The sequence below is a fragment of the Chaetodon auriga genome, chromosome 23, assembly GCF_051107435.1.
Source record: "Chaetodon auriga isolate fChaAug3 chromosome 23, fChaAug3.hap1, whole genome shotgun sequence".
Classification (NCBI taxonomy): Eukaryota; Metazoa; Chordata; class Actinopteri; order Chaetodontiformes; family Chaetodontidae; genus Chaetodon; species Chaetodon auriga.
Window position 1 is genome coordinate 3652121 of NC_135096.1, and position 17087 is coordinate 3669207.

At 42.6% G+C, this 17087-nt stretch overlaps 1 protein-coding gene and 1 non-coding gene across 2 annotated transcripts in view; one reads left to right on the forward strand and one right to left on the reverse strand.

Moving 5' to 3' along the window:
• Window positions 1-2526: 2526 nt before the first annotated feature.
• Window positions 2527-17087, reverse strand: part of LOC143316313 (uncharacterized) — a 242668-nt gene continuing 228107 nt past the window's right edge. Inside the window, exons 3-4 of the mRNA XM_076724199.1 lie at window positions 2939-3017; window positions 2527-2781 (exon numbers count right to left, since the gene is read on the reverse strand). Coding sequence (XP_076580314.1) covers window positions 2527-2781; window positions 2939-3017 — 334 coding nt within the window. The remainder of the gene's footprint in view (window positions 2782-2938; window positions 3018-17087) is intronic.
• trnaa-agc (transfer RNA alanine (anticodon AGC)) lies at window positions 16423-16495 on the forward strand. Its single transcript has one exon. It is a non-coding gene; the product is annotated as a tRNA-Ala (tRNA).

The window sequence follows — 17087 nt, forward strand, 5'->3', positions numbered from 1 at the left end:
GAAGGAGGGGGGACATGATTGGTCTTTTTTGTGGTGACAAAGAGTAAAATGATGGAGCAAACGTCTCTTTTTATGGGAACGTGCACAGAGCCTGATGAAGGAAACCTGAGTTAACAAAGGAAGCTGATAACCACCGTCGTGATGCCGTTATCTCTGCCTGGAGTTCATGTTTAGTTGAGGCAGCTCACACTGAGGAAGCCTGGCTTGGTCCAATTTGTTTTGTCCTTCATCCCACTGAGCTTCACATGAGACAGCCTCTGTGTTTGACTCAAACTGCTGACTCACAGTCCTTCAGAATTCATGTTTCCCATGACTCAGCACTCTGATCAATAGTCATTTCATCAGGTTTAATGACCCATGCTGCACTTTGTGAAACCTCACTGTAGAAATTATTCCTGCACAGATTTTAATTACAGATAAGCAAAATATTTCTACAGCTCCAAAACTTTATGACACATCCGCAAACTTGAACTTCACAGCTTCTCTCTGAGAGGTTACAGCCACTCAGTCTGAAGAGACACAGGAAGGAAGCAAACAGTAAGTTAGATATCAGAGTATTTATTGATGAAGAAACTTCACTATCTCTGTACTTACAGAGCTTTCTTGGAAGCTTTGACCACTGGCAGCAGCCTCAGAAGAGCCTCCTCTGAAGCAGAGAATTTCTTCAGGTCAAACACGTCCAGATCTTTTTCTGATGACAGTAAGATGAAGACCAGAGCTGACCACTGAGCAGGAGACAGTTTATCTGTGGAGAGTCTTCCTGAACTCAAGGACTGTTGGATCTGATCCACCAGAGAACGATCATTCAGTTCAATCAGACAGTGGAACAGATTGATGCTTTGCTCTGCAGAAGGTGTCTCTTCAATCTTCTTCTTGATGTACTTGACTGTTACCCGAATGGTTTCTGAGCCACTTCCTGTCTGTGTCAGCAGGCCTCGTAGGAGAGTCTGATTGGTCTGCATGGAAAGACCCAGGAGGAATCGGAGGAACAAGTCCAGGTGTCCATTTGGACTCTGTAAGGCCTTGTCCACAGCACTCTGGTGTAGATGTGTCTCTGCAGATGTGACTCTTCTTGATTTAGATTTCTTCAAGGTTCTTAGTTCTTCTGACAGCAGATTGACTCCAGACTTGATGAAGGTCAGATGGACATGAAGAGCAGCCAGAAACTCCTGAACACTCAGATGGACGAAGCAGAACACCTTGTCCTGGTACAGTCCTCTCTCCTCTTTGAAGATCTGTGTGAACACTCCTGAGTACACTGAGGCTGCTCTGATATCGATGCCACACTCTGTCAGGTCTGATTCATAGAAGATCAGGTTTCCTTTCTGCAGCTGCTCAAAAGCCAATTTTGCCAGAGACTCAATCATCTTCCTGCTCTCTGGAGTCCAGTGAGGATCTGACTCAGCTCCTCCATCATACTTCATGTTATTCAGTTTGGACTGAACCACCAGGAAGTGGATGTACATCTGAGTCAGGGTCTTGGGCAGCTCTCCTTTCTCTCTGGTCTTCATCACATCCTCCAGAACTGTAGCAGTGATCCAGCAGAAGACCGGGATGTGGCACATGATGTGGAGGCTTCGTGATGTCTTGATGTGGGAGATGATTCTGTTGGCCTGCTCCTCGTCTCTGAACCTCTTCCTGAAGTACTCCTCCTTCTGTTCATCAGTGAACCCTCTGACCTCTGTCACCATGTCAACACACTCAGGAGGGATCTGACTGGCTGCTGCAGGTCGTGTGGTTATCCAGAGGCGAGCAGAGGGAAGCAGGTTCCTCCTGATGAGGTTTGTCAGCAGCACATCCACTGAGGTGGACTTTGTAGCGTCAGTCAGGATCTCATTGTTGTGGAAGTCCAGAGGAAGTCGACACTCATCCAGACCGTCAAGAATGAACAAAACCCTGAACTCTTCAAACCTGCAGATTCCTGCTTCTTTGGTTTCAGGAAAGAAGTGATAAACAAGTTCCACCAAGCTGAACTTTTTCTCTCTCAGCACATTCAGCTCTCTGAAAGTGAATGGAAACATGAACTGTATGTCCTGGTGGGCTTTGTCTTCAGCCCAGTCCAGAGTGAACTTCTGTGTTAAGACCGTCTTCCCAATGCCAGCCACTCCCTTTGTCATCACTGTTCTGATTGGTTCATCTCGTCCAGGTGAGGTTTTAAAGATGTCTTCACATCTGATTGTGGTTTCTGGTCCGTGTGGTTTCCTGGATGCTGTTTCAATCTGTCTGACTTCATGTTCATCATTGACCTGTCCAGTCCCTCCCTCTGTGATGAAGAGCTCTGTGTAGATCTGATTCAGACGGGTCTGGTTTCCTGCTTTAGCGATCCCCTCAAACACACACTGGAACTTCTCCTTCAGGTTAGATTTAAGTTTACGCTGACCAACACCAACAGGACTTCCTGATTGAAGACACAATAAATAAATCAATAAGTGACTGACAAAGTTCAGATGAGAATTTAACGTCCTTGTCTGAACATATTTTGGTCCATCTGTTGAGACATCAGTGAATGTTCCACTGATCCAGCAGTTAAACCTTTCGAGAAATCCTCTTACTGCTCTGCAGACGCTCAGCCAGCTCCTCCTCCTTCATTCTCCTCAGGAAGTGCTGTGTGATCTTCAGAAATGCCTCTCTGCTGCTCCTCCTCTGCTCTGCATCCTCACCATCCAACACCTCCTCATCCTCCCCCTGACTCTTTAAGCATTCTGGGTCATCTGGACTCAGAACCGTCTTGATCTTCTTTAGCTCGTTCCTCACAAAAGAGACAATGTTCTCCTCCAGCAGCTGGAACAGAAGATGATATGAATGACACAAACTGAAATCACGGAAGCAAACATCAGATCCATGTTGGACAGACTGACGGTCCACTGGTCTAAAAGTGCAGCGTGGAGATTATTGTGAACAGAACAGACGTGAAAGCAGCTGTTGTACATGTACAGACCATAAATATGGAGTCCAGGTGAGTTTGATGCTGCTGGGCAGACTGACCACTGGGAACCTCTGAGCTCTCCTGGTGGACTCTGTGGAGGAATCATGAAGAATTAGCTCACATCATGTCCGTCCACACAGAGACAAACACAAGCTGAAGGTCCTTTGATCTAAAGTGTTGATTCCAACATTGAATCAGATGGTTTCCACTGACATTAAAGTGTTGCTCGTACTGCTGATCCCACTGTGAATCAACAGTCCAGTCTGCATTTCTGTGCAGCTTTCACTTTACTGTGTTGGTTCACCAGCTTGTCTGGTTGAGTCCCTCCAGTTCTCATTGACCCCTATAATACTGTGGACAGCATCACACAGCTCACACAAGCTAACTGGATGCTACCTGTCCAGCACAAAATGGCAGTGAGTCACAATAACGAGAGTGAAACATGAGAAAACCAAAGAGAGAAGCAGAGAATACTGGATCAAAGCAAAGCTGAGGGTGATTTCACATCCATTCAAATGAAAGCTGGAACGTTTTTCTTCATATTTGAGCTTTGTCTCCTCTCTGAGCTCCTGCAGCCTTTAGTTACCCATAACACCCTTCTCTGCATCAGACGTCTTCACAGAGGCACAACTCCAGCCTGATGTGAGGCGCCATGATGCCGCCGTCAGTGTTGTTCTTGACTTTGTGAATCCATCAGCAGCATCAATCACAAACAGACTGTGTGTTTCCTCAGACCCTCTGTGTTGCTTCATTCTGTGTTTCACAGCAGCTGATCTCAGTCCAGCTGTTATCACTGACATGTTTGTGTTTGTGTTGTCACATGACTGAAAACCACAACATGTTGATTTGATGGAGGAACTCAGTGGAATCAGGGTTAGCCTTCGTTAGCATCTGTTAGCCTCAATCAAGTCACTGTTGATACTCATGCAGTCATCAGTCAGAACGTGTGTGTGGAGGAAATGTTCAACTGAAGTCAAGAGTTGAAGACTGGTTATACTGGGCAGCTTCCACATGTGAGGATACAAACGAATGAGAAGAAGAACGATGCTGAAAACAGGTTTGAAAAAACTTCTCTGGATAAATAACAGTTCAAACAAGAATCTGTGATATTTTAATGTTATTAACAGTTTACCTCTTTGCAGCAGACAGTCGATCTACTTTAAAATCAAAGAGGAGACCCATCGACCATTCACTCTTCAAGGACACACAGCTGGGTTCAGGTCCAGGTCCAGGACTAGGTCCAGGTTCAGGTCCAGCAGAGGCTGGTCTCCCATAGATCCTGTCAGACACAGAGGAAGACCACCAGGGATGGAAATTGACATTTTCTTCTTCAGACTCAGAAGCTGCTGGAGAAACTAGCAGCTATCAACAAGAAAAGGATCAACACACCAAAGTTCAATCAAACATGAAGCTGAATGATTTCAGTCTGTGGATCATCGCTTCATTTGTCCATCAAATCTTGGACCAAAGCAGGACTCAACGGACTGATTTCTGAGCAGATTTTACTGTGATTGACAGACAACAAACTAAACTGTGGAGTCCATCAGCACCGACTCTGTTGGTCTGTTTTCTAACGTTTGTATCACGAGACTCAGCACAAATGTCCTGACTGTTATTTAGAGACGATGGTCACTGAAGCATTTTAGTCCAACATTCAAAGAGGAAGTTTGATGGTTAAGAGACTTTGGAAGGTCCCCACTGGATTTGTGCTGAAGCCTCATATTATCCTCAGCTTTCAGTGTCCACATGTGGACATGTCAGTGCTGTTTAGGGACAGACTGGACAAATGTCCTTTAACACTAATCTAGCTCTAACCTTCATCATCATTCAAGGACAACATGAACATTAGAAGGACAACTGGTCAGACTGGATTTAATGAGGACAAACATCAGCAGTGGACAACATGAGGAGGACATGTGGACATTTCAGGTCAAATTGTCCAACACGAGTTTAATACTGAGAACAACTTACTGTCTGTCAGAGACATGTTGCTGTTTAAAAGAAATGGGGATATCCATTGACCAGTCACTCTTGAGGGACACACAGCTGGGTCCAGGTCCAGCTCCAGGTCCAGCAGAGTCTGGTGGGTCCTGCTGCTTTGGCCTTCAACACAACACACACAGAGCTTTGAGTGTGAATAATGATGGTGGAGAGATTCGAGTGCTCTGACATGGAGACGAGTGCTGGACAGTCAGAGATCCTGGTCTCACCTCTGAGCTTCGGTCTGGCCGTCATCGTCCCTACACAGACTGGTTTTAGAGGGACGGACTCCCTCCACTCTGTCCTCACACCGATTCATGCTGCTGAACTCACGTCAGCTCACACACACTTTGATCTGGAGAGGAAACACAAATCATTCATGTGCACATCAGCTGAAATCATCCTTTCATGGTTTCTCCTGTCCAAATATCAGCTGCTCCTCCTCTGATTGGCTGTTATCTCATCTTTCATATCAGTGTCAGCTGAATGCAGTCAGACAGCAGTGTGAGGGCGAGTTGCTGTACTTCTATCAGTCCACTAGATGGCGCCATGAAGCTGCAGTGAAGTGAACACACACTTGATGCCTGGACGACCGTTGACATCCACTGACACACCCTGACTGAATCTGACAGGAAGCTTCAGTTTGTGGAATATTCAGTAAATTCAACATGACTGAAAGTTTCTTTCCACCTGAATGATCCTCGATCATCGACAAGTGAAGGAGAAAGTCAAATATTTACACAGGAGGACACAGTACTTCCAGACTGTACTTAATAACAGTACTTGAGTAAACTAGTTACTTTCCACCACTGAGAGATCCTTTCAAAATAAAAGCCTGTCTCAAACAAGCCCTCTCAGGTCATATTAACAGAGGAATCTTTGATTTGATTCTTGATCACATTGAAGCACAAAGTGAGAAAAAGCAGCGACACTCGTCGCTGTTGGAGGAGAGTTCAGAGCTCTGACAGCTCATTTAGTGACACAGTTACAGATTGAACTGAGAAATAAAATGTTTCAGGTCCTCACAGCCCTCTGAATGCTCCTTCCTGCTGTCTCCACATCAACTATTGAGGATCAACTCGCTCTGCTTCTGCTCTTATTCCGGCGTTTACACTCACAAACATCCACACAACATGGCCAATGTTTTTAACTGAGCTGCTTTCACCTCCTTCATCCAGAGTTCACAGTTAAACTCAGAGTTTGGAGAAACGATGGACAGAGCTGCAGATCGATGGCATTTGTGCTGAAGCTAAGCTAACGACAGCTTGAGAAAAAGACACCTGAAACGAGTTACTTTACCTTCAGCTGGAGCTTCAGAGGAGAAAACAAACTGTGACACACCGAAGGCAGGAAGTGAAAGTAAACTTTAAACAGTCGTCCAACTGGAGAAACCAGTTTACACCAACAAAAGTAATCAAACTGGGCAACCAGCCCAAGCTTGCAGGTCTGTTTCAAGCTACTTCGTTGGTTTGGGACACTTCAGCTGCAAAGACAGCTGGTCCGGCTGCTTCTGCTGATGATTGCAATCAGACGACATGACAGAGTCGGTCAGTGGGTTATTTTAGCTGTTTAGCAGCAAAAGGAACGGAGCTGCAGACGTCAGATGGAGTCAAGGACTTCATGATATGAACCAAAGATAAACAAAGCAATGAACAGCTGGAAAAGACTCTCTCCTCTTAGGAGACTTGGCTAAAATGCTGCTTTACTGTGACTCTACAAGTGATTGAAGTTTACAGGTTTGTGAGATTTGGGGTCTCATCAAACACACTTGTGGCCGTCAGATTGGACTTTTGTCCAGCGTTGTCAGGAAGGAAGCATGTTAGCGCCATCGTGTCTTCCATTGGAATTCATTTCTGTGTTAATGACTCAGGATGATGAGACATCTTTGCTCTTACTTGTCTGTTACCTCTGAAAGAACATTTCTGCACCCCGAGTGACAAAAAGCACCTTTATATCCAGGTACAACAATGTACCTGCTGCAAAGGTGCTGAACTGTTCGCCAATGAGCTACAGCTGATCAGCTTTCAGTGGATTTCAGTGAGGGCGTCGCTCTGCTGGGAAAGTTGTAGCACGTCACAAAAAGCAAAAGGTGGAAGGAGCCATTCGCTAATCGATGAGCGCAACAAAACTCCACCTCACAGCGTACACACAACAAAACTGAGCGGAAAGTACACCAACGAGACACAAACTCCTGATTCACATGCAGGGTTGGAGTCGGTGTTTCAGCACTGACGCTGGAGGCATCGGGCTTTGAGACGTTCATCAGTCACTTCTGAAGGCCAAACACACATGTGGAGCACCGATTTACAGATTTAAAGAGGAGGCTTCAAATTCTGAGCGTAACATGCAGAAAATTAACAGGATATTAAATCTGCATCAAACACATTCAGGAAATTCAAATGTGGGATTTCGACTCCTTCCAGGAATTCCATGAAAATAAAAACACGAATTGAAAAATTTGAGCTTGAAAACGATCAGTTAATGAGTTGCTTCACTGCATTTTTACTGGCAGCAAATCAGGATTTGTCAGCGTGACGCTGGAGCCTCCTGGGTTCAAGCCCTGAAGTGTGAAAGGTTTGGATGATTTGCAGCAGCAACATGAAGACAGTTTCCAAAGATGAGATGTTTCAGACGCCCAGGCAGCACACTCGCTGCATCAGCTGTTTTTATCATCAGGGGTTTTAACAGGAAGGTTTAAAGGTGCAGCAGCATGAAGAGCATGTGACACGAGGAGGTCTGAAATGGGAACAAACTATTCTGGATGGAAAACAAACTCAGTTTATATGACCGGTTAGTCTTAGTCTGAGTACTTAGTTTAGTCTTAATCATAAAAAGTGCGAAGTCATATGGACTGAATCTGTATGTGATGACCCACTGAAGACATCATTTCATCATATATTAAGGTAATCAACCATACGTCGAACAGGACATTAATTTTTCAGTTTAGCCATATTTTTTCTTCATAAATCCAACAAATTTACCTTGAAAGTTCCCTGTAAACAGAGAGGTGGACTTTATGGGTGCACTTAGCGTCTATTTTTCAAACTACGCTCATTAAAAGAAGAAGCAAAGAAAACACTAACACAGCTGACCAAGTCTACAAAATCCAAGCTTTAAATCAAGCATGTCTGCAGGAGACGGTTCATTCCTGAATCCAAGCAGTCGTTTAGTGTTGGTGTATTTACGTGAGGTGGACCGTCAGTACTGCAGGACAGTCCAGACGCCTCCTCTCCTACAGTGATGGTCCATCTGTCCTCTGAAGACAGACGTCAGGAGGTTCAGTCTGTCCCTGAAGTCCATTCCTGCATTGCATAAAAAGAACAACACTGAAAGTCACTGCAGCTCGTTCAGACTCAAAACTCCTTCACAGACTGAATGACCTCAACTGGAAATGTTTATTTTACAGTGGCAGCAATTGCATGACACGGTCGAGACGTCTTTATGTGTTTTCAGACGCTCATTTTGTCGACTTCCACATGAAAGTCAACAGACACCAACATGGATTTCTGTTGTCAAAAGACAGAAAACTCTCAGATTGCGACAGATAACGACAGCGACATGTTTTTACACCACCAACAGCTGGAGGCAGTAAAAACACATCAACATTACTCCAGTATCCAGAGAGAAATCTCGTCCATCGTCCTTGTGAGTGTCCTGGACTCTCAGATCACTGCATCATGGGTCAGTGACAAATAAGGGTTGGCAAGATGAGAAATTCAAAAACTTTTAAAGTTCTGTTTCAAAGCATTCATCAGGTCTGTCAAAATGTACATTTTGTGTTCGTTGGTTTCATGTCATTTCAAATCACGTTTGTACCATTTTTTTTGCAAAGATCAAACGAAATGTGACTGAAAATGTCAAATGGTGTAACCGAAAAAGAACGATAAATTTTAAATGTTTAATCCACCTAGAATGCATATAAATGCAGCCATAAAAATAATTACCTGATTTTAAAATATCACATGAAAATAGATTTTATAAGGAAATTTAAATTTTAGGCTTTTTTAAATACATTGAGTGGGACATATACTGTAATCATCCTTTGTGTTCTAAATAATCTTTGACAAATTATGTAAAAAATGTTTAAAAACATCTTATTGCACTGCAATAGAGGGTTACTTTATATTCCACATTCATTTTTCTGTATATTATAATATTTTCATGAAAAATACTGGTTACGCCAATTGACACTAACCAGTTACACCACCTGACTATGTTGCTTTTAGAGTCAAAGGTCACTGTTTCTTGAAACAACTGACACTGAAAATCAAGAGTGACAGTCACATGAATTCAAGCTTAATTGAACTTTATTTTTTTTCAGTGTAGAAAAACATTTGACAAGAATCAGGGAAGCTCTTTAGTTTAAAAGAGACAAAAACGTGTGTGTGTGTGTGTGTGTGTGTGTGGGTGTGTGTGTGTGTGTGTGTTAGAGTGAGAGAACAAGAACTTATTTTATTTCATTGTAGAAAAACATCTGACAAGAATCATCAGGTTGAACTCATTACTGTTGTGATTTTAGCAAAGAAATATATCTAACAACTAATCAAAAACTCTGCGTATGTGTGTGTGTGTGTGTGTGTGTGTGTGTGTGTGTGTGTGTGTGTGTGTGAGTGAGAGAGAGAGAGAGAGAGTGAGCATGAATGAAGGTAAAAACAGAAGGGGGATTGAAAGCAGAGAGAGAAGGGTTGGACCTTGTGTTTAGTGCCATGTGTAGGTTTTTTTCTCGTGGAGTTGGTGTTTCAGAGAGGAGTGTGCCAGTGTGACAGAACGTCTGAATCTTAAAGTTCAGGCAGTGTGTGCTTGGGAGTGTTTCCAGTCCTTCGCTGTGAGTTTTGAATGACGCGAGTTCAAAGGTTCCGGCTCAGAGACAATGTTCAGCACATCAGACTCGTAATAGAGAAGGAGGTCAGGTGGTTGAGGCCAGGTGAAGACATTCTTCCCACCCATTATATTACAACATAAATCGGCATCATAAACTACTGATATTTGATCAAATTGACCTCTAACAGAGAGGTTTGTAATAGGAGTCAAATGGTGTAACCGGTTACACCATTTGACATTTCAATTTAAAATTATGGACACATTTGTACACACACGGCCTTTGTGTGAATATTTCAAACATGATTTTTAAAGTAAATACTCATTTTTATAATTATGAAGATTAATAAATGTTTTCCTGGGGTCGTACCATTTGACATGTAAACATAAGCATACCTGACCGTACCCTAAAAATGTCAGATTATCTCTAATTTGAAAGAGAGTTACTAACCTTGGCACATGGCAGTTAGTCTCATCAGGGGTCCTTCTCTGTGATGTCATTTCCTGTCACATTGTCTTCTTGCATCATATGACCAAAATGGCTCCTTGAATGGTGGTTACACTACCTTGACACTTCAGGATTTTGGCTTGATGGACAAAGTTCCCCGAATAAAATAGAATATTCTGAACAACTGTGTTTTATTACTTTTATTTACTATTAAATAAATGTAAGATTATGCCAAATTAGTTGATAGCATGCTTTTTTGAAAATTTTAACTTTATTAAGCAAGTTAAACTATTTGGTACCAAGTTTTTAAGGGTACACCTCATGACATTTTTGCCATTATCCCCCAAATATTCTCTCAAAATATATTAAAACCATATATTTTAGACTAGGTCTTCAAAAAAAAAGGAATGTATGCAAGTAATATGTAAGTTTATTTTAACATTTTAACCTTTTTAAATGTAAGCAAATCAAAGACACAAAAAAATAAGCGTCATGTCATTGATCCTTAAACATCCCAGCTGAAATTGTGGAGTGTCTTTTATCCCTGCAAAGTCAGATCCACGCAGCTGTTTCCCAAGAGAGTCCCTGTGCTTTTATTAGAGCCGGAGAACAAGGCCGACCAAAGTTCATTTTTTCTGAGGAGCTTCTGTCCCGGCTCATCGACATCGCTTCACCAGTGTCCTGCATCGCAAATCCGTTGGGTGTCAGTCAAAGCACAATCTTTCGGCGTATGCGTGAACTTGGGTTGTCCACATACATACAGCAACTTATCAGACAGTGAGTTGGATGATGCTGTGCTGTCCATAAAAAGCAAGATCCCAAATGCAGGATACAGAATGGTCAAAGGCTGTCTGCAGGCAGATGGGCACAGAGTTCAGTGGGATCGCATCAAGGAGTCTGTGCACAGAGTCGATGGTCCGGGTGTTTTGGAAAGGATGACACAGCTGGGGTGCATCGTAAGAAGGTCATACTTTGTGCAGGGCCCTTTATCATCAGTCCATGTGGACACAGACCATAAGCTCATACGATAAGGCAGTTATTTACATATTTATTTATTGGAGGGAGGTGACTTCTCATTGTCGTTTTATCTTTTATCTTCAAGGTACATCATCATCATATTTGGAGCAATAGATTGGTATTCCAGAAAGGTTTGTCACCTTTGATTACAGTGCTTTATTATCTCTGTACATGTTTGTGTTTATGTATTCACTGTTCATTAATTGCGTACTTACCCACACGGTTCACAGCAACAGTAACAGAATTTTCCAAAATTTTCATGATAATCATATTTTACTCCATCACTTTCAGTAGATAGTCCCAGACGGCAATCGTAGGGAGCAATACTGATTGACTTTACATGGCCACCACTGCTCAGTGGTCTTCTGGTGCAGTGTCCTGAATATACACCTAAAGATCAACTAAAAGTTAAAAGGGCCGCACTCAGAAAGACGTCTTTACTCCAAAATACACAGAATGTTTTTTTTTTTTTTTTTTTTTGGCCATTCATATGGAGAAAAAATATGAGGGAAAGAGGAGAAGATAATGAGAAGAAAGGGAGTGAGAGGTCAAGAGTAGCAGGAGGATGAGGAGGCAAAGGAGGGTGTACAGGAGGAAAGGAGCAGGGGATAAATACGTTAAAACATTATATACTCAGAACTTTACAAAACATTTTGTTAATCCGAATCCATTTCCATGCCTGTAATGACTGGAGAAACCCTGTACCCAGAGAGTACATATGCTAACCCAGAAATTTAGGGACATAGTGCAGATGTGTGAGAAAGCTTATTTAAATTCTTTTTTAATTTTTATTTTATGCTCATGTTTGGTGTTCTTGACTCTTATCTATTCCTGTTTTTACCACTGTTGCTATGTCTCCTGAATTTTCCCCTAGGGATCGATGAATATTATTTATCTTATGTGTTGTAGGCCTTAGTATTTTGCCTCCATAGATTCAAACACTCTTTGTCTTTCTATACAGATTTTCTATCTGGAACCAGCAACAAACCACCGCTCAGACGCTGCTCATTCATTTTTCCTGAAGGCAGTGGAAAACTATGGCTGGCCTTCAGGTACACAGTGATATAAACATGGGCTATTGTTTCCATGCCCTAATTACTCATTTCAGTAATGTTAGATTTTGTTGTGATGGACATGACTGAACATTTCCCCCATGTATTTTCAAGGGTCAGGGGCGATGAAGGCGTTGAAAATGACGCCATTGCTGAGACCATGTTCGCTGTTAAAGGCACTGGAAGAGGGAGCTTCATATTTGGGCGGAGTGTACATAATCAGAGGGTACAATAATAATTGACCTCATTTACTGTATATAAATAGTAAGAACATGGGAAATTATTGTTGGAAAGTAATTTCAGTCAGACAGTTTAAGTTATTACGTTTCAATTGAATAAGTGCTGTTTCTGATCTAGAACAGAGCGCCTGTGGCGAGACGTCTGGACCAGCGTGACACATCTATACTCTGAAGTTCTTCACAGTCTCGAGGAAGATGGCCTGCTGGATTCGGCAGATGTGGTTCATCTGTTTTGTGTCCACTATGTTTTCCTTCCACGCCTGGCAGAGGCCCTTCACACCTTCACAGAGGGCTGGGACAACCATCCTTTACGGTCTGAAGGTGAACTCTCCCCGAACCAGCTCTGGGTTTTGGCTCACATGAAGAACCCTTGTGACGTGAAGGAAGATTTGCAGGTTTGTTGATGCTCAAACTCGAAGCGCTGTGTCCAAAGGCAAAGTCCAGTTGACAAGTTTTAGACCTGAATATGTGGAGGCTAAAGTTTATATAAAAACAACAACAAGAAAATTGTTTAATTATGATGTTTGCGTGTGTGTTTGTTACTTTATTGATGTGATCACACAATTAGAGCAAGTCAACAAAGCAAAATTTCTGATTGATGTTTTGTTTGCTTAAACATTATTCATATTTGACTCTCTGGTTAAATGTTTTCTATCGTCACTGCAGTATACCTGTGTAGGTCAGTGAAATATTTCTAAATCATTAGCCTCATAGCTTAATTCAGACCTGCCAACCTGCACGCATTTTGCGTAGCAAGTACGCAACTTGACATCTAAATACGCTGGTACGACTCGCCCCTCTAAACTACGCGAAAAGCTGCGGACATGTGAGTTCTGTGGCAAATGTGCACGTGCGGTACTCATGTCTGACAACACGATGCAGCCATTCATTATAGAAAAGCGGAGAATGACGAGTCTGCCGAACCTATAGCGTAACATCCCCGCCCCCCTCCTCCCTGCCTCCTCCTGCCCTCTGCCTCCCTCTCCGTCCTCCGTTCCCCACTCGCTGCAGTAGTGATGGGCACGCCAGTTCTTTTAGATGTACTGAATCACTAGAATCAGTTCACTAGAAAGATTCATTCAAAAGATTCGTTCACTGAATCACCGAATCATTCAGTGCTTGGCAGGAGGAGCCTGCGACTCCTGAACTGATATACGGCTGAACAGTTCAAGTTTCAGTTCAGTTCACAGCTTCCAGGACCGGGAGACGAGAGTGTTGTGACTGTGTTGCTTTGACAAACACATTTGTAAATATAAAACTATATATAAGTATATTATAAATCATGATGTTTTAAGTGTCCTGTCCTATGGTATGCTATTTAACTGGTCTACTCGGCAAATTGGGCTCAGTGAGTGATCCGTTCACTGAACGTATACCCCACAGTACATTCAGTGAAGGATTCATACTGAATATGCACCGTTCCCTCGCAAATTGTCGCAATGAGATGATCAGACAGTCACGCGTTTTCTCAAACTGCGGGTTTTATACACTACTTGTTACATGCTGTGTCCTACTGTACTGTTGTTGCGGTGGCAAATTTAGCAGAGTTTAAAAAAAAGTTAGTTTTCTCCGAGGTACACTTGAACACAACACACCCCTATCTCCCTCCGTCGCTGCTCATTACTGCCAGCATAACGTTTTAAGTTTGTTTATCTGGAAACTAAATCTGTTAAAACAACGGGGAACAACGGTCGCCATGAAAGTGTATCCCTCAGAGGAAAATGATTCAGGAGAGTGTAGTTCACTGAGTGATTCATGCGTCGGTGACGCGGCGCAGTCGGTGCGCGCGGTCCCTCCCTCAAGTGATTCGGTTCAGTACGTTCACTTAAAAGATTCGTTCTTTTGAACGAATCGTTCGCGAACGAGACAACACTATGCTGCAGTTGGAGCTTAAAAAGGTAAGTGTGTCAGCGGACCTGCCAACTGTTGGTAAATGTGAACCGTTATGCGTAACGTTACTTTCACTGTGGAAACATTCGAGCCGAAGTCTAAGTGAAAAAAAGAAAGAAAAAAAAAGATTTGCAAGTTTTTTTTCTTAGCAAATCTATCGATCATGTTCCTCTAATGACTCCAATGCATCGTGTGTGTGTGTGTGTGTGTGTGTGTGTGTGTGTGTATTTTAGCCTTTATATATATCCATTGCAGATAGAGTAGGCCTGTATATAAGGAGGAATGTGATTATTTATACAGTTTAAACATGTAGCCAACAAATCTTTTGCAGCAAGTTTTGCAGCCACTATCATGGCAGATGAGGAAGACGAAGACAGGGAGGGACAGGGCAGCAGACCTGCCAAAAAGAAGAGGGTCCATGTCCCCCAGAAGTTTTTGAGTAAATGTCAAGAACAGTGGCCATGCTTCCAACCCTCTGAAGTTCCTCATCGTGCATTTTGTGTGCAATTATGATGTGGACATAAGCCACCAGGGAGCTGCAGGTAATATATAAATTAGCCCTGGTGATGAGTGCATATGTGCTGTAAGCCAATTTAATTATTACATTCTTGAAAACAAAAACACCTGTTGCAATATACAAAATAAATTATTACCATTTTAATTAAATACATATTAAAATAATTTTTAATTAATTTGAATTAAATAAGTAGTGAACACTGACATGATCAGTGCTTTGGTGACAAGAAAGGTGAGCATGGCTGCAAAAGGGACCATCTGTCACATGGAGGGTTTCAGTGATGCTCTATTAAAGAAGGCAAAGTCAGCAACCTGTGAGGCAACACAGTCCAGAGCAAGTTCCACTCCAGGAAGGAGTGATGACTGATGCAAAAACTGTATTTAAAAGGGCATCAGGGTCAAAGTCAACAAAATAAAAACATTGAAATAATATAGTTCCCTTGTTTTGAAAGTGTTTCTGTGTTCCATTGAAAGGCTGTCATGATACAGTATCTGCATGGCTCAGAAGGACAGAGCATTTTTTGGTTTTCTGTCGATGGGTTTGGATATTCATGTTAAGAAATAGTTAAAGAATGTAATTGCAGAGTGCAAAATGTCTATATTTTCTTTATTAAAGGCATTGTAATCAAAAATACAGGTTTTATTGTTTTTTTATAACCGATTTCCAGCCAGTGAATGGGGAAATTACTGTGTGCAAAGCAATGGAGTTACAAAAGTCTGCGAAAAAAAAGTCGAACAACACAAGTGGTACTCAAAATATTTAGACAAGGTTGGCAGGTCTGCATTAGACTGTAAAACCTGGATGTCCTGCCCTTCGCCATCAGATTGCTCTGAAACACTTCCTGTATCACTGTGTGAGGTATTAGAGGGCATTTCCTTTGTATTGACGTAATGCAGCTCCTTAACTGAAGATATTTCCAAAAATCTCTCTTAGGGAGTTTGTATTTAGCAATCATCTGTTCAAAGACATGTATGCAAGTATTTATTTCAAAATAATTTAGGACAAGCTGTTTTCTTTATGTGTGCAGGCCTTCAGACAATGACAGCCACGAGTCAAGTGGATCAGTACCAGTCAGTCCAATCAGGACCTTTCAAAGGTGATATTGTACATGAGGTAATTCTGGTGGCAAATTCTGTTATCTGGATAATGTCCCCTTTAAAGTGACACTACAGTATCAGTCATCTTTTTCCTGTTGAAAAGCTTTGTCATGTTGGAGTGTGATCACAGAGAAATGCGGTAATCCAAAAACATGGTATGTTTGTGACAGATTTTTCTCTTATCTTGCATTGAGGCCTCCCCTCACCCCTTCGGATTTCACCAGTGTAGGAGGTGTGGCAATTGCCGTACCGTGCCACACCCTGTTAACCCCCCTGAATAATAGTAGCAAACAGCTATGAAATCCCACAGACAGCATAACCACATCTGATTTAAGTTTTTATTCAAATGCTCAACGTTTAACAAGAAATAAATAAGTAAATAAAACACTCAGACAATATGTGAATATGTTGGTGTCTATTTTAATGTTTAATTTGTATGGGGGATTAGCTCAAATGGTAGAGCGCTCGCTTAGCATGCGAGAGGTAGCGGGATCGATGCCCGCATCCTCCAGAGTAATTTTGAATCTCGCTGCGGGCACCGGGTGTGTCCTCCACCATGCCTTCGGTGCCTGCTGCTCGAGGAGGGCCTTTCTGTGTGGAGTTTGCATGTTCTCCCCGTGTTCACCTGGGGTATCCTCCGTAAAAATATACCCCCACTAAAAACATGCAAGAAGATCACCACCTGACCAATGGTGACGCCAAAGATGGGTCCCCGGGTGCCGGTCTGGCTGCCCACCGCTCCTGGTCTGCCGCGGAGGAGGGACGACCAGGATGGGTCAAAGGCGGAAGTCAAATTTCACCTCCGTGTGCCGTGCTCACATGTGTGTGTGACAAATAAAGGGGAATGTCTCCCCCCGATTCTTCTTCTTCTTCTTCTTCTTCTTCTTTTGTTTTTAATTCCAGTTCTGAGGAAATCTTGAATTGGATCACTTGTCAAGTCAATGAAACAAACACATTTTCCATCTGTGTGTCGCGGACTGACCTCTTCAGCAGAGGCATGCAACGGCAGAAGAAGACCACGCCCAAAAGCAGACTTCAGGTCACATTGTTTGGTGAAGCAGGCGTCGATACTGGTGCCCTTAGCAGAGAATTCCTCCCAGGTA